This window comes from Mchenga conophoros, linkage group LG5 (assembly GCF_057382185.1).
Source record: "Mchenga conophoros isolate Kocher_MC1m ecotype Shallow Benthic linkage group LG5, M_conophoros_male_GT1.1, whole genome shotgun sequence".
Lineage (NCBI taxonomy): Eukaryota > Metazoa > Chordata > Actinopteri > Cichliformes > Cichlidae > Mchenga > Mchenga conophoros.
The window spans coordinates 24,403,092-24,420,507 of record NC_140530.1 but is presented as its reverse complement, the minus strand read 5'-3'; the positions used below and the strand labels follow the sequence as shown (position 1 = coordinate 24,420,507).

At 38.9% G+C, this 17,416-nt stretch overlaps 2 protein-coding genes across 6 annotated transcripts; one reads left to right on the top strand and one right to left on the bottom strand.

Moving 5' to 3' along the window:
- Positions 1-1,584: 1,584 nt before the first annotated feature.
- Positions 1,585-5,398, top strand: lg5h3orf18 (linkage group 5 C3orf18 homolog). 3 transcript variants are annotated; one of them, XM_085274434.1, is made up of 6 exons: positions 1,585-1,944; positions 2,906-3,342; positions 3,446-3,471; positions 3,768-3,897; positions 4,057-4,092; positions 4,803-4,902. In XM_085274434.1, exons 2-5 carry the CDS (start codon positions 3,076-3,078, stop codon positions 4,060-4,062), a joined length of 429 nt encoding a protein of 142 aa, XP_085130560.1. In that variant the 5' UTR covers positions 1,585-1,944; positions 2,906-3,075; the 3' UTR covers positions 4,063-4,092; positions 4,803-4,902. The 3 variants fall into 3 exon arrangements, with proteins under 3 accessions (XP_085130560.1, XP_085130558.1, XP_085130559.1); XM_085274432.1 differs by lacking the exon at positions 4,057-4,092 and having other exon boundaries at positions 4,803-5,398; XM_085274433.1 differs by having other exon boundaries at positions 4,057-4,818.
- A 3,257-nt stretch (positions 5,399-8,655) lies between these two features.
- Positions 8,656-16,755, bottom strand: LOC146574616 (uncharacterized). Of its 3 annotated transcripts, none has more exons than XM_085274436.1 (6): positions 16,505-16,755; positions 14,402-14,571; positions 14,216-14,299; positions 12,769-12,819; positions 12,584-12,622; positions 8,656-10,196 (listed from the first exon to the last, which is right to left on the bottom strand). In XM_085274436.1, the coding sequence occupies exons 2-6, from the start codon at positions 14,504-14,506 to the stop codon at positions 10,128-10,130; spliced, it is 348 nt and encodes a 115-aa protein (XP_085130562.1). In that variant the 5' UTR covers positions 14,507-14,571; positions 16,505-16,755; the 3' UTR covers positions 8,656-10,127. The 3 variants fall into 3 exon arrangements, with proteins under 3 accessions (XP_085130562.1, XP_085130561.1, XP_085130563.1); XM_085274435.1 differs by having other exon boundaries at positions 14,402-14,624; positions 16,505-16,754; XM_085274437.1 differs by lacking the exon at positions 16,505-16,755 and adding an exon at positions 16,075-16,210 and having other exon boundaries at positions 14,402-14,624.
- Between the last annotated feature and the right edge of the window lie 661 nt (positions 16,756-17,416).

Here is a 17,416-nt window from a genome sequence, read left to right as displayed (position 1 = left end):
CAACAAAGTTGTAACAAAGACATCATACTTCTCCACTCTTGTTACACGGCACAAAAGTTCCCTAATTCAAATCAAGCTATAACATATTCTGCGAAAAACACAGTAAGCATGGATATGCTAATCAGACTGTTTTCTACACGGGAGTGTTAGGGTCACATTAAGAATAAAAATATTATTGTTCATTTTGAGCATAAAGGGAGGAAAAAGGTCAAAATGTGGAGATTAAAGTTGCCACGACTGCTATACGCTCTACAAAATGCCCTGTGTAGACAAGCTAGTGAAATCATACTTCGGGATCAGTATTAGTAAAAAATAATTATTATTTTTAGCACATACACACAGTGTGAGAAGTATAACACCATTGAAGAGATGGTGCAGAAAGCTGCTTCTGGTCAGAAGGAAAAAACACACAAATTTGAATGAGTTGGCCGGGTTTGCAAAATAAAATTACTGGAAATGGACAGATGCAAGGGTGTCGATGGTCACACTCTCATCCAGTCGTGTTGCATCACAAGACACAATAAGACAGCTCATCAAGTTGTTTCACTAACTCATCATACACAAGGTATTTTGTAGAGGGTATATCAGCCATGGCAGTGTTTGACTTGAAAAAAAAAACAACTTTAACCTCCACATTTCATCTTCTTTCTCAAATTGGACAATAATTTATAATTTTCTTAATGTGGCCCTAATACGCCATCGTAGTTTCACTTAGTGTTAATTGGAATTTGTCTTTAGTATTTTTTTCATGTTTAATATCAATGTAGGCAGATGGAGACTGATTATGAAGGCATGTTATATGCATTCTCTTTTATATTTTATCATTTCAATGATTGTGATAAATTTTATTTTGTTCAAATCAATCAGAAAATGTTTAGTGTATCAAGTCATTATTGCTTTTACACATTTTATCTAAATCTACAAATGAGCTTCCTCTGAAGGGTGGCTGCCGGGTCTATTAGACATTGAGTTAGGAACTCAGTAATTCATGAAGGGTTTGAAACTCCTAACAGTCCACAATTAAAAGGATCCGGCTTATTTAGTTTTGGGATCTGACTAGGGTCCCTCTTGGGTGCTTACTCTGTGAGGTATTTTAGGCATATCCAACTAAGAGGAGATCCTGAGACAGATCTGGGTCCTTATTTTTATTTTTTCAGAATTTGTGGCAATGATGACTGGAAACTTGTTCAAAATGACCTGAAGAATCTACAGATTTTCTTAAAATCGACAAAAAAATGGAAAATAAAATGTGTTCAGTCACTTATCTGTGTGGTGATTTTTGTGCAACTGTGCAAATCCTTACCAGTGAAACAAATTTTTAATGCTAATTTCTTTGCTGGTTTCTTCTTCTGTTCATGTGTTCCTGGGGGAATTCGGGTCATTGAGGTTCGGACAGAAGACATCACAGGGTTAATTTCCTCAGACCTGCCACCCGGATGCAGTCATTCACACGGGTCTGACAGCATCTGGTGTGCAGTCCCATTAAATCCCATTCTCATCCTTGCAAAGCCAAACAGACAGCTGAGGGAGCCAACCACATTTATCATCTTGAAGCCATTAGACCAATTGCAGGGTAAAGGGGGAGGGAGCTTGCCGCACTGATCTCTGTTTGCAGCATCCCCAGAGCAACCTCTGCTGTGTGAAATACAAGAAAGGGCAAGACGACGGGAGTAGATCCTAGGAGGCTATCAAAGAACTGGAAAGGAAGATCTTGGGGGTTACCAGGGTAGGGTTTCTTTGACGTGTGGAAACCATCTTCAGAGAAAATGGCTGTTTTGTCAATGTAAACAGCTTGTCCAATACCTGCATTGCTAAAGGGGGAAACAGAAGAGGAGGAGGGGCAAATACTGGAGCAAATGTTGCCTCTTACAGTGAAAATTCTCTGTCTTTAGCTGCCCCTAGTCTGCCGCAGGTCACCTCTGAGCATGCATGTTGTATGTTAAGGTACGTATGGATCTCTAATCTGAGAGGACACATGAGTAAGACCTGGTCCTGGTGGCAGGATTATTAGCTTCAGCTGTTAGTGCAGGACAGCTGAGATCCACTACACGTTAACTGAACATAACACGCATCCGTATCACATGGTAATACAATCATACAATCATCCTCACAAAGACCATGTAAAATGTTGCATGCTCCGTCTTTGTGGAGTGTAGGAATTGCTAACTGGACAAGAGCAATGACTGAATCCAGTCTTTGTTTTTCATTGGTTGGCTTCAGTTGCACATGTTCCTCATTAAGAGCACAAGCAGACAGGATGAGGAGGGAGGAATGGATCATATGTCTATGCCTTTCTGTGTCACCATATAACAAAATGGAAAGCATGTTCGTCTTTTAGCACTCCTCATATAATGTAAATCTTAAGGAAAAACTGCTTTGCACTCTCATGGGATGTGCATAGTACATGTACCAAGTCTTGGATGCAGAGGATATTTATGGAACCTGTGTGTGTGTGTGTGTTTGTGTGTGTGTGGGGGGGTGGATGTAAGTTGATTTTGATGTTAGAATACGCTGCCAACACATTTCCTCACAGTGCATATTGAAGTTTGAACGCTTACCATTCCGCTGAAATTCATGAAGCTTTTTTTTTCTGCATACCGATTTCCTTCTGTGCGTTTACGACCCACATCCTGCCCAAAACACCTACCACAACCCACTGGCACAATCACCATGGTTTGAGTAAATATGAGGGTGAGGGTTCCAAAAGTGAAATGTTAATTCTTTGCTTCTTCTTCTTTTTTTTTTTTAAAGATCTAACTAAATCATGAGTAAAAAAGCAATAAGAAAATAGGATGTAAGCATTTTCATATATATGGTTATGGTTCATTCAATTCATTTTATCACATGAAACCTTCTACAGATTCATTGTAGCAAAATAGTTATCAGCTTCTCCTTCGTGTGTTAGGTTTTATTTTACAGATCTTATGGCCAAAGCACCGTCGATGCCTCAGGAGACGTCGGACCAGCACGAAGACACTTTTGCTGATCATGACACACACTAGAAGCTGAGCAGTATAACAGCATCTACACAAATAGTGAAGATCCACACTCCAGTTGGAACAGCTACACTCGAACATGGCTGCAAATGGAACTAGGACAACTACAAGTTTTTTCTCAACAACTGCCACAACCCCTACAACCTCCACGATCCCCTTCCTCTCGACAAGTCCTGGAAGCAGAGACAATATCACCTCAAGAATGTTAATGACTGTGACTATAACGACAAATGAGACCAATTTGAATGCCACCGCGTTGCCAGAAGTCGTGATTGAGAGCTCAGGCATGGGAATGTTGCTTGTACCTTTTGGCATCATCACAGTCATTGGCTTAGCAGTGGCAATAGTAAGGAATCATTTAAACATGGTCTCTTCAAAACCATTTCACACAGTATAAAACATAAAAGTTATTTAACTTTCTCCGTCATATCTTTGCTTCTCCATTCCAGATGCTGTATATCAGGAAACGGAAGCGGTAAGTTGCCACAACCAAGCAAGGCTGGATTACCATCTGTTTTGAGTCTTCACAAAAGGAAAATAATCAATTAACTCAACTAAAACATATCTTTATTAGGTATTTCATGGGTTTAAGCTTACATTGAGATCTAGTGCATAATCATTCCTGAAAAAAGCAAATCATTTGCTCAAATTAGTACCACTAGGATCACACAGAGGGCACCAAGTTTGGCTCAGTGTGTGTTCAACATGATTATTATGTTAATTTCAAAGTCTTTCCTCCCCCTTACTCATCTTTAACCTGTCATCACACAGGTTGGAGAAATTGAGACACCAGCTCATGCCCATGTACAACTTCGATCCAGCTGAAGAACAAGATGACCTGCTGGAACAGGAACTACTGGATCACGGTCGGGAAGGCAGCATCACAGGGCCCAACGCCAAGGTAGGACTGACAGTTTTTCTTTTTTTACTGTTTGTGTTTATTTTTATGTATAATCTGAAGATTTCAGTGCAGATTTTTTGTATGTTTTTCTTATGACATTGCTTTCCTGTTTAGTGTTTTCGCTGTCATAATTCTTTATTTTCTTTAATTCCTTTTAAGTTTTGACAATGGCATAGTTATAAAAGGCAAAAAATGGTAAAGTATGGCCTGTGTGTCGTTTCAACCATTTCTCTAAAACCCCCTTTTCTCACTACCCTTATTCTTTCATGCTGTCTTTGTATCTGTATCTCAAATAAACTACAACCTCTAATTCATTGACCTAATCTGCATTAGAGTATGTACATGGAGGACAAACAGCGCTACATCATACTGCCTTTTCCTTTGAACCTACATTCATATTACCTTTCACATCCTTTCCTTCTCACTCTTTCAACTAAATCCTTACACATAAACTACCCCAGGGGCCACATGAAGCAAACACATTTTCAGAGTTTTCAGATGTCGACTAAATCTATCCCACTGTGTCCTTGTTGATGTTGTGCATTAAATGCATTTGAAAGCCTAAAAATGGCTTTCAAACCTTAATATTTTTTTCAAAACTTTATTTTGGCTGTGTAAAACAACCAGGACAACGGCATCAATCAGTTTTATAACACATGCCGGTATTTTCATAATTCCGGATTTTATGATTTACATCATCTGTGGTCTGTGGCTTCTGGCACAGTCTGTGTAGGTGATCTTATTGTTCTAAAAGTAGCAAAACATTACTGGGAAAAGAATAATTTAGTTATTGTTATAGTTTCCTTCTGTCTTTTATTACTAATGACACTATAAAGCTTGTGTCATCACATGATCTTAATGTAACGGTTTTCGCTTTCCTGCTTTCTGCTACCGCTTTCCTGCAGACTCTTACAAGCTCCCAAGGGACAACACAAAGGCCCAGTCGTCTTGTCTTCACAGATGTAGCCAAAGCTCTCAACGCTTAACAGCTCTCTTCCATTGGATAAAATCAGTTTGCGAGGTTTGCTGGCCTCTATAAAGGGAAACCAGACTGTGTGGCGGAGCAACTGGAGCTCTGATGAAGGTTATCGTCACCATGCGTGGAACAGCAGCGGTTGCATGTATGGTGGAGAAGGGCAACGGGAAGCATCACGTATGATCTTGCACTGTTATCATATGGGCACACAAATGAAGTGGGATGCACTTTTTTTAAGGGAAAAAAATCATGTCATGTCATTGCTGTTAAAATATTCGGTAGCTTGTCAGGAAAGTTCTTCTGAGCTTCAGTATCTACGTCTATGTTTCATAAAAGAGAAGTGTATATCTGTGTTCTAGTGATTTTTTTTTTGGTCCTACATTCCTGACAAGATTCAAAGCTGGATGTGTTTCCATCCTTAAGTAAAGTGTTTCTCCCCAGTCGGTTTATTCTTTTGTGAGCGTTTAAGGATTGTCTCTCTGCGTGTGTGTACATTAAAGTTATTTAAACCTTTTTCTAACGAAATGTTCTTGTTGTACAAATCTAGAACAAAGGAGTTGATAGGTGATATTTTATTAATAAGTGATGCGCAGACGTTGAGTAACACAAATCACAAGGTAAAGAATCAAAACAAAATATATATCACAGGTTTGTGAGTTCTATTAAGGAAGTGGATGAGGACACATCAACACATAACATAACTACAAAATGGTGTTAAGAGTAAGGCATAAAAAGTTGATTTCTCAAGTTACACTTCAACCTTTTCAAGAGTTGAAAATGGATCAAGTACTGTATGTAACTATATAACTATCAGTAAAATCACAAAACATTGTCCCCATTTAGAGAGTAAATATCTAGACAGCTCTTGTAAAATAACACACATTGACTCAGCTGTAGTTAAATTAAAAGGCACCCTTTAAGGCTGACTTCCATTCACTTATGGTCATATGAATGTAGTGAGATGAGTGATGTGGACTACAACAGTACTAGTTTGACAGTTACTTCAAAATTTCATGATCCACATGACCTGCAGGTCTAATGGGAACTATTAGACATATTTAACCAAGAGTTTCCCCCAGAGATGACCCCGGCGTGTTGGTTTTCAGAGGTAGTCCAGGGAGCATAGTCAAAAAAAAAAAAAAAAAAGCAAAAACAACCCAAAAGCAAAAAACAAAATTAAAGTCAATGCAGATGAACACTGAATCAATATCTAATCCGGCTGCAATTTTGTCAACAATGCTGAAATACATGAAATGACTGAAATACAAAATATCAGTGATAATATGAGTACATTTTACGTGGAAGAAACATATATACAGTAAATAATGGTGATATTCAAGTAATGTGCAGTAATTAGCAACTTGTAAGTGATATCTAATTTGGATAAATGTTCACAAAACGACTTCTCAAAACATTTTTTAAACTACATGGAGGCAGGAAATTTCTTAACCTCTGATGTTTTAGACATAAAGGATTCAGTCATTTGTATGAGAAACATCTCCATGAGGGAAAAAGACATCCTGAGCTCTCCAGATTATTCTATATATCTATGTGGCTACTTATGTTGATTCATGATAGAAACCAGATTTACTATCTACGAACATATATAATATATATATATTATATATATATATATATATAAAATACCTTTAACGTTCAATTACATTTTTTTTTGTAAATTTCATTTCCCTGCATTACTGTCTGGTGCCAGAGACAGTGCTGTGCAAAAGTCACTCATTTCTTTAAATTTTGCTAGGAAATTTGGAAATAGGTGCACCAACTTACTGAAACATTTAGACACATGGAAATACAGTTTCTAAGGAAAAAAACTCAATATTTGGTATGACCACATTTATTCTTTACCACAGCCTGAACTCTCTTAGGCAACCTTTTTGTAATTTCTTTAAGTAGTCTTCAGGAATAGTTCTCCGGGCTTCTTGAAGGACATCAAAGCTCTTCTTTTGTTCTGTTCTCTTTCAAGATGAGCCCACAATGCTTCAGTAACGTTGAGGTCTGGGGTCTGAGGAGGCCAATCTATGACTGATAGTGTTCCTTTCTGTGATTTGTACCCAAAATTTCTAATTTGTATTCATCAATCCATAAGCCCCATTGACACCGATTTTTGGTCCAGTTTTTGTGTAATTTGGCATACCTCATCCTTTTCTCCTCGTTTCTGCCTTAAGAAGGGCAGAAAACCATTTCTGATGAGGCTTGAACACTAAATAAATCAGCTAAAGCATAGGTGTCAAACTCTGGCCCGCGGGCCAAATTTGGCCCGCAGCCTAATTACATTTGGCCCGCGAAGCCATACCAAATTATTATTAGAGATGGCCTACTGGTATTATACAGCTAATATATATATCGTTTAGTATTAAGCTTTGCTTGTTCCATATTCAGTTTTCCAGCAAAACTTATTTGATCCATAAGAAAAGATTCATTCTTATATCTGGAGGAAGATTTTTTTTTCAATAAATATTAATGTTAGCCTGCAACTTTGTTCCAGTTTTGAATTTTGGCCCACTGTGTATTTGAGTTTGACACCCCTGAGCTAAAGGGTCAGGTATACCCTTCAGGTCCTGTATCAGGGCTTTGCTGGATTTTCTTTCTAGTAGATCTTTAGGAGTCACCTTGTTGGAGCAAAACTAGTATTTGCCTGAAAAACTGTTATATTTTGTAGATTCAACTAAAGAAGTCTTTGTTCTTTTTAAGCGCCCAAAGATACTTACAAAGAACTTATAATTGGTTATTTGCCAAGTTGTCTGTTATGTGTAGACACAGCACTCTTCATCCCTTGAGTTAGGTGCCTTTTTTATGCGTGAATGATTCCCAGCACAGCGTTTAGTGGTTTAACGAACAAAAACATTTCTATATAAATGGTCAGCTACAAAGACTGGATTGAAAGTAGCCAATATCCAAAGAAAAACTTTGAAAGACCTTCAGAAAACCTGGAGAACTATTGCTCAAGTCCACCTAAAAAATTACAAGAAAGTCTGGCTCCTTGTATGCAAAATATAGAAATGATGGTGACTTTTGCACAGTACTGTATTCATGGTGAAAAATACTACATTCACTTTTTCTGGTGGCATGCAGCTAGTTCTGAATTAATGTTTCTATTTGAAAATCTCCCATTTCGTTTTTTTTTTTTTTTAAAGATTTCTGAATGCAATGGAGATGAACTGAGTTTTATTTATAGAGTTCTTACAGACTGGGAGTTACCACAGTATGTTAGTGTGGACAAGTCTTAAACCACTTTGTTAACATTTTCTTAAGTAGAAAGTAGCTTCAACAGAAAATGTTCATTAAGCACCACAAAATAAATCCCATGCACTTTGTTGCATTGAGGTGTACGTACTGTAGCTATGTAGCTGCATGCTTTTAGAGGTAAGTGAAACAATCCTTTAAAGGAAGACTGTAAAATTTGCAACAAGATATGATGCACTTCCTCTCTATGAAACTAAATAAAGTTAAACTTGTTTAATTGATAGACCATAAAATGCACTCCCAATACCTTCAGTACAACGAGGTGTTTTGTTGCTATAGCCTTAGTCGGTCTGGTATGGCCGGTGCCTGAAGTTAGCCATAACGCTTATGTATTTCAGCACTTTGTGGTTATTTGCTGCCATGTATTAAGAGTGTCACACATACAATTTACAGTGTAAGAATCAGAAAATACATGATAGAATAAAAATGAGAAAAGAATAACAATCCCCACCCCACCCCCAAAAAACAAAAACAAGTATTTCATGAGGAACTGCACCCTAAAAAGCAAGTATTTCATCAGGTTGTTGTAAACTATTGGCTGCATTTTATTTCCCAGGAGAGCAAACAAACAAAATCTCACTTCAGTTTATATCAAATACAGTTAAAAAAAAAAAATTATACTGATGCTTTTATTTGTACTCCCCGACTGGAGTGTAACATCTGCTTCCACATGTTGGCCTGCAGCCCTGAAAACCTCGTGTTTAATCGTACTGTATATCTGCACAAAAACCTGTGTGTGTTTGCGCGTGTGTGTGTGTACAGTAATTGTGTATATCACTGTTGAGGGAGCGAAGGATTACTTTGCAGGAGATCATTTTGTGTTACTGAGGTAGAATGAGAGATTAAGAAGCTGAAGGTAACTGAGGTTTAAATGAGGTCTTTGTGTCAAGGCATACTGGTAATGTCAAATACAGATCAGAAATGCACAACAAACACAGCACCATAATTATTTCTGAGTAGACAACATGTTCCTGAATAGTTTTGTACCTGAGGTTTCAATATGGTGTAAAAGCACTGTTAATAGTGAAATCCTGAGTGAAAAAAAATGACATGTCAACATCCTTGTTGACTAAATGATGTGTGAAGGGTTTCTCTTTTCTAAATGAAATATTCAAACAATTTCTCTCAAATCAGCTGCTGGATTGAAGAAAAACAAAACCCTGGATCCAATTTAATCTTCTTTTTTTTTGTAAGGAGCCCCTGCCCCACACCTCAAATAATTTGATATTTCATTTTCAGTTTAAACCTTTCACACAACTTTCATCATAATGACTTCAGCGCACCATGTCTATATTGTAACGATGTTTCATACGAGGGTTTGTGATATTTGATTTAGAAACATGTTTCAATAAAAACAATTCAGTTTGGTTCCTTTGTTTTTCTTAACCAGTCTCATTTCAGCCAGCAGCCTAGTCCCCTCTCCATGCAACCGCCGCACATACGCGCTCACACTCGCTCACACGCAACCATGCACACTAAGGGGCTCAGGAAAGCTGGCATACTTGTAGGAATAGTTCAATTTTTATGGGAAATGCACCCTTTTTGTTTTTCCTTCACTGCTTAAAGTCACATGAGAAGCAGGCACGTCTAAAACGACCACAAAAACTGCTTTTACATTTTTAGATTTCAGAAATGAGACAATATGTGTGTGCGAGCTTCAGAGATGCTGCAGGTATGAACGGCATATTTATATGTGAAAATGGTATGTCTCAAGTGCATTTCCCAAAAAGTGGAACTATTCCTATTCAATAAACCTTACTGAAAGATCAAATACTCCAATGTTAAAACACAGTTTGCTCACCAAAAATCCAAAACTCTTAAAAAATTTATAACAAATCCAAGGTATCACATCAGGAGAAGAAATTACTGACTGCAATTACTTTTGAGTGTGTGTGTGTCTGTGTGTTCCTGAATCCCCATCACAGATAGGAGTCAGATTTAAACCCCTGTTTATCGGAGGCCAAACCTTGAGGTAGGTAGAGAGGTGCCCTATCTACTCCCCTTCCTCCTGTGCTGCCGCCTGAGATGACGAGGGACCCTCCTCAGCCTCTTCTGAAGCGCCCTGGAACAGCAGGACACCCAAAAAAAAAACAAAAACAAAAAAAACCCAAAACACTTTTTCACTTTGTTGTTATCTCTTTTGGTCTACTGACTCATGATGCTCAAGCACATGAATCAATACTAGAAAACGCACGAGAATACAAGAATGACTGTTAAAATCTCATGGAGCGATTGCGTGCGAGGAAGCAGGTTCCAGCTGTCAGACCCAGAAATGTGAGGAAGATGACGGTTACATCAGGAAACCAAAAAGACAGGGGAAGAGAACAGTTAGAGCAGGTTTCCCCTCACTATATTGACTCATTCTTCCCCTTCATGTGTGTGCGTCTGAGAAATGGAGTCTGTCTCAACGGTTTCAGTTCTTAAAGCATCTCAACCCCTTTGACAAACTGCTTAGTGGAGAGGATGCGATAAGACACACGAGGGGCATCAAGAGAACTGCCCCGCTTCGGTGAGAACTGTTGTGCAACTTCATTTGAAATTCAAAAAAAAAAAAAAGAAGAAGAAAAAAAAGGGCTAAACGAACCAAAGTTACAGAGAAGCACTTGGTGTCACAAGACGATGTTTCTGGCGGTTTATCTGGGGAATTTAGCAACGGCATCTGTGAATTTTCAAGAATTTGGCATATCCTCATGAAGTCAGTGTACATGAAGCGCAAGAAGCATGTGCATTGGCAGCTTTGCTATCAAATGTGCTAAGGTAATGACTTTTTAAGTGGTTTTATAGTTGCATTTTAGTAAAAATGTGCCAAGGCCTGAGAAGGTTATAACATACACAAATCCTAGGAGTACTGAACTGAAACACAGCATTGCGCAAAGTGAAATCCATATATTTAAAAAGAGCAGATACGCAACATGCAGGGGAGTAAAAAGGATTAATTAAAGACAATGTGCTTCAGTACCCTGGAAACAAGGCAGTTTCGCTTCTTGAAAGTCTTTCCCTTTTACAATTGTTAGATTTTGGGGCACTTTTCAGAAGATGGAATTATTTGGGATGTTCTTCCATGAACAGATACAGAAAAATATAAGGAAAGGCTTTATTTTGACACTAAGAGGCATTTCTGTTCTGTCACTGGTGTCACTTGCTACTTTACCAGTACTGCAATACAGATCAACAGTACTGCAAATTTATCAGGCAGCTAACTGGACACTTTTCAGAATATGGACCATGAGCGTTATGGTGACACTTAATGCATTAAGTGGCAGCTGAGTGTATACATATAGCATAAAGGACTTTACTGTTAAAATGACAAAGCCAGAGGATGGGATTCTGTGCCACGACCAGTTTAAAGTCAACAGGCTGCACATCACTAAGCCTAATTTTATATAACCCGCGGATCCTAGTAGATTAGCGGCTGTGTTTCCATCATGTCTCTCTCTCTATCTCACTTTTATTGCTATCAGTAAATCCTACCAGGACTAAAGGCAGCTTAAAAAAAATAGTATCTGCAGCATCATGGAGGACATGTCAACACCATGTCATTTTAGGGACTTAAGTTTGTAAGTTACTGAGTATACTATATTAAATATCTTAAAGGGGGCAAATAACATTTAGTAGAAAATATTTATTTGTATTATATAAATATTCATCACTAGCTGGTGCAACTTTCTAGAAACCTTTATCTACTAGTTTCAAGCAGATTCAATATTTTAAAACTTAATGTTAGACATTTTTTTGTATTTTGCTCTTCGTTTTAGATATTTATCAATACTTGTGAGTAGACTGGTTATGTAAATGTACAGTGCATACACTACTTGCGCAACTGTTAATGTTTTTGTTTTGTTGTTTTTTACTCACCCTGTAGAGTTTGCAGGCCAGATTATAGCGTGTTGTTTTAGTTGCAGCTTCACTAAAAAGTACAAGGGACTTTTGAATGTAGTTTTTCTTTGATGATGAACTTTTGATATTAATAAATAAGATAAGCTATGCAAATCAGCACTGCAGGTCTCACAACATAAATGTAACTGACATTAGTCAAAAGGTAAATGTATGACACAAAATGAGATTTCTGCCCAACTGAAGCAGGGCTCACATTACACCACAGTCACAAACTCTGAAAGTGACTTATAATAATGCAGATTACACTGCAAGAGACTTCAATGATTTGATGATTGTAAATGTTTTAAGGATTCCGCCGCAAAGCCACTGCTAAGTTTGTTAAGCCATAAATTTGATATAGTGGGGAACGCGGCTGTGAATGTTAAGTGGTTTACTTTATTTTGTGAAGTTGTCTCAAGCGTATCTTAAACACAGGCCCTAATTCCATTATTCAAACAGCGGCACTTTCACAACAACAACAGCGTTTCAGTTGTGGGAACCTGCGTCTCAAAGTGCTACATCAAAACAAAACCGGACCACCCTACTGCCCTTTAAAGATTTCGTTTTCCTCACCTGCTGTTCTTCAGTTACTTCTAGCACTACTTTCTGGGGCTGTGAAAAGAGAGGCAGCAGAATTAATTAAACATGAAGGAAAACGGGCCCTCAAGGACTGCTCAGCTCCAGCATACACAGACACCTTGGAGGCTTTGGACACACATTTACAATTAACTCCATGAATGTCAGTGATTGCTTCATACCCATTTCCTTGGTCGCCCACGTGGTCGCTTCTCTCCAATGGGCTCTACTTTCTGCAGAGGAAGAGAAAAACGGTTGAAAACACAAATCCTGTGGTTTTCTTTAGAGTATTGTAGTTTTTCAATCTTCAATCCAGCAGCCATATTTATTTGCTAGATACAGTTTCCTGTAGGTCAAGGGGGGAACACCCCTCTCAGGAGTGGCACCATTTCCTTAATTAAAGAAACATTTTGGTGAATACTTTGATGGGGCTGTACAACTCCTGTTGGTAAAGTCAACAGTTGAAACAAAACTTCAGAATTTAGGAGTTGTATGCATGTACAGTGCCTGCACAGATGAACAATATGCCAAATTAAAGTTTTCGCAGGCATCAGCATGTGCAAAGTTTACTTGGCAACCAAGTAAAATGATTTTAAACAATTAAAGAGGAACGTTTAAATTAATATTCGTGGAGTTCTTTTCTTTAAAATCATTCTGTTTTGAGAAATGTTCAGGTTGAAAACACAAAGGATGGATTTGTGTGATTTGCAATGTCTAATTGCAGGCTTACACATGAAATACCTCTCTCTGCCATGTTGTAACAAGTTTAACAAGCTCAGTTGCCTGACAATAACACTTCCCCCTCACAGCTAGTGATGAAGAATAAAAAAAGAAATCTTGTGAGTCTGATGTCTCCTGACAAAACAGAAAATTTTCAAATGATATTTTTCAGCATATTTTTGTATGATTAGCCAAATAGTTGATCCACTACAAGATGTGGATCAATGATGATGATGATGATGTCACACCTTCTACAGCAAGTTTTCTTTACTTTATTTTTAAACTACAGTGAAACCTAATTTTTTTATATGCACACAAATTTCTGTCTAATTTTACAAGCAGCAAAACGATGAATATTGGTTGGTTTATATGGGAAAAGACTAATCAAATCATTCACGAGTCTATTGCCAGAAAATTGCTGATCTTTACAGTAAAATAAGTCTTTAAAGCTGGTGTAAGCAAGGTGGTGTAAGGAAGTCCATCCACTCTGATACTTCCAACCACTTATGTAATGTAATCGTTGTTCCTGACAAGACAATGTTTTATTTGTCAGAATAATAATGCATGAGGCATAAAAACTGCAGTGATTTAACTTGAGCTTGTCTTTCTTTCTGTCTGTTTTGCAACCTCATTTTTGCCCCTGTGATGGCTGCTTTGTAGCCACAAAAGTATAATTGAATTAAATTGTATTACACACAAAAAAACCCTCACTAACACAGGTACATTGCAAAGTTAAGCCCACTAAGATTGCAAAGTCTGAATTATTTTTTAAAAAGTGCAGACACTGCCACTAAACCCTAAGCATCTGCATCCATTTCAGCTTTCTTATTATGCCAATTTCAATTATGTAATGTTTGGTTATTTGAAACAAATTAACTGTGATGAAATTATACTCTGATCAGTTTCAACCTTCAGTGCAGTTCTGGGGCCTTTGTTCTTGCTGCCTTTTGGTCGTCCTCTTGGCCGCTTTGGAGTTGGTGGTCCAACAGGCTCCTGTGAAGAAACATTAGATGCGGATCTAGTAGATGTAAACACGCCATCGGCTCAGTAAGGCAAAGCTCATCACATTCACATGCTTAATAAATGGAGTCCTACCTGCTGCTGTTTCCTTGGTCGACCTCTGCCCCTACGCTGAGGCTCAGGAGGTGACTGGGCAGTGCTTGGCTGAGGAGATGGCTCTTTGGTCCCACTGTTACTCATGCCTGCGTCTGTCCACCTGCTTCAAACTGTGTGGGCATCAAAGCCTGGAGCAGCGGCCTCGAGGGCTTAAAGAGGAGCAGAGTTGAGTATCAGGAGCTGGAGATGCGAGCAAAGGAACCTGGAAAAAATGACTCGTTTTGAATGCAGCGCAGCAATCGTCTCTGACAAATTTAGCATAATCAGCTCTATTATACCACTTCAAATAATTTTCTTTTTGCACAATTACCACAATGAGTTCCAATCAGTGCTTAATGACATCATTAACAGGATAATTCAGGATCACACAGGACTCTTTTCCAAGAGCAAGCGTGGGAACTGCTTATACATAAGCCTTGGCACCAAGTTCATCGGAACACAGACAGGGGTCTGGCAAATGCAAGGAAACATGAGAATGGTGTGCAGAGACTAAAAGTAGCACAGATATTCACAACTCAATCTACCATCCAAAATCTGCATCTACTGTACTACACTCCCCACTTCCATCTGCCCTCTGCTAAGCGTTGCATGTTGTATGTGTGGTGATGCGACATAAAACTTGTGCAACTCAGACAATGATTTGCAAGAAATGAAAGACGCTACATGCAAAAACTTAACAAAAAGAATTGAAACTGCTAGTAAATTTACAGTTTGGAGCCTGTAGTGCAAAACTGGGAAATAAAGCTACAGCTATTTGGATAATGTAAGAGTCATTTAATTTCTTATAGTAATGTGTAAGGTTTAGGTGAATGTATTTGGTTTGGTCAAAAAGATAGATTTACAAAGTAAATCTGTAATCTCTAAATAGGCCTTTACAGCTGATTAACTGTCTACTCAATAAAATGGCGAGAAATGGCCCTCACAGCTCCTGCAGCCCTTCAGGACGTCTTCGTGTCGCTTGGACTGCCTGACCAACATTCAGGTGGCTATAACGTTTGCATTATATACATTTGCAAAAAAAAAAAAAAACTACTTTTCACGTTAAATCGATTTTCACAACAATTGCCAGTTAAGTCTTTGTAAAAAATAAATTAATTTTAAAAAAATCAATTGGTGAATTATTTTGTCGACTGACTTGTTTCAGCTCTAGTTGCAGCCCATCACGGGCCTGATTAATAGCACTGGTACTGTAAACATTGTATATTCCACTTTGATCACTGGTCGAACCATTTGTAAACGTGATGGGTTTATTTCCATGGGTAGAACAAACAATAAATAACCACTTAAAACTGACTTTTGGTAATGTCCCAAGGTGGTCGCTTACCACAACGGGCAGCTCTGCGAGGAATGTGCCAAACACTAATTGCCAACACAGCCTATCAAAAACGGCTGCACCGAAGCAGGAAGTCGGAGTAATTTGAGAAATACGTCCTCGCTTGAAACGATTTAAAGCCAAACGAGACGCACGACGTCGTTTCGTCGCTTTTAAAACTCGTTTCCAAACAGCTCAACAGGCGACGTGCACTTCTCTTGCAGCAGCAGACCGTCCGCTCAACTAGTCCGCGTTTGGCAGTCAAGTACGGGACTGAATGTACTTTTTGCATATGGGCGGCAATTGCAACCATAAAAACACATTCTTTTACAGCGTTTACCAAGGTGCGCGAGGCGCTCCTGAAGCGAAGCCGTGAGCCCAAAGCGTCGACTTGAGTTTGGTAACTGGCACATGCAAACGCCAAAACAACAGTCGAGCAACAGGCCAGCAGTGTTTTAAAGCGTAAAGTCGACGCTGACCAAACAACATCCCCCTGCTTCCATCACTTGCGCAATCGATCTCTAATGTGTTTGGGTTTTTGGACCGATAACAGGTTCGCCAAAGTGGATGAACCGTGTGCTAGAAAGAGCTGGAGGAAGGAGGAGGAAAAAAAAACATTGCCAAGGACAAAGGCAAGCAACACAGGTGCAAAACCTCTGCTTTCAAAAGCAGGACATACATTTAGGCTATAGGCTCCGTGTTCTGGCTGAGCAATCCTGCCCATGCAGCCAGCGCCAAATAACAGAGGGAGCAGAGGCGGTTCGACTTACCTTAAGTTGGTTTGCAGTTTTACCTGGAAGTTCACACACACTCACTCCACTTTGTGCTCCTGCACAACTATGAAAATCTTAGTGTATCGACCGTCTCATTGGCTGGAATGAAAGGGTAATCGCTCTCTCTCTCTCTCTCTCTCGCTCCCTCGCTCTCTCTCGCTCTCTCTCTCTCCCTCCCTCCTCCTAATCGGAAATGTGTGTGATCCCCCAGACGTCCAGTCACGAATACCCCAGATGCAGTATAGTGGGGGGTTGTAGCAGAGCTGTATGCATTGCATACTTTCTCTATTAAAGCATGTTTCAAGAAAGAACGAGGGTAGGAGGGTTGAAACAGCGGACCCCGCCCCTAAAAGCTCCCTGGACCACCCACTTAAGAGGGAGAAAGTCGGGCATCAGACAGGAGGGTCTGGTTCCGGGGTTCCCAAAGTGGGGTTTGGGGGCTGGGAAGTTCCCCAAAGAAGGGAGGAAAAGGTTCAGTTTGTTTCAGCAGAACAGAGTTGTGAGAGCAGACTGTCTGCACTGTTTCAAGCAAAAAGTTTCACTCTCTGTCCCTCTGTTATCTCCCCACCTACAGTGCTAAGAGATGTTAACTGTGTCATAAAGGAATAAAACATCAAATGGAGTTTCAGAAGAACAAAGTTTGCTCAGCAGCACTATCATATACATTTTCTTTAGGGGAAAATGTAACCCCGGCTCAGCTCATTTCAAAAACTGTGCAAAGAGCATTTGAAGTCATCAGCAGAAAAACTTATAGAGCACGCAAAAAGTTGCGATTAGATGCAATCTTTGGATTTTGTATTCAAGTACTTTTAACAAGTGTAGCCCAGTTATTAAAAAAATTATACAACTGTTTATTTTCAAATAATAATAATGAAATAATAATAAGTCAACATGGAGCATTTTTAGATT

Excerpts from the sequence above, each read along its gene's own strand:
- lg5h3orf18 (XM_085274432.1), top strand. The coding sequence starts at position 3,076 with ATGGCTGCAAATGGAACTAGGACAACTACAAGTTTTTTCTCAACAACT. Across the intron at positions 3,472-3,767 it reads TATATCAGGAAACGGAAGCG|GTTGGAGAAATTGAGACACC; the intron begins GTAAGTTGCCAC and ends GTCATCACACAG. Across the intron at positions 3,898-4,802 it reads TCACAGGGCCCAACGCCAAG|ACTCTTACAAGCTCCCAAGG; the intron begins GTAGGACTGACA and ends GCTTTCCTGCAG.
- LOC146574616 (XM_085274436.1), bottom strand. The coding sequence starts at position 14,506 with ATGAGTAACAGTGGGACCAAAGAGCCATCTCCTCAGCCAAGCACTGCC. Across the intron at positions 12,623-12,768 it reads GTGGGCGACCAAGGAAATGG|CCCCAGAAAGTAGTGCTAGA; the intron begins GTATGAAGCAAT and ends CTCTTTTCACAG. Across the intron at positions 10,197-12,583 it reads AAGTAACTGAAGAACAGCAG|GGCGCTTCAGAAGAGGCTGA; the intron begins GTGAGGAAAACG and ends CTGCTGTTCCAG.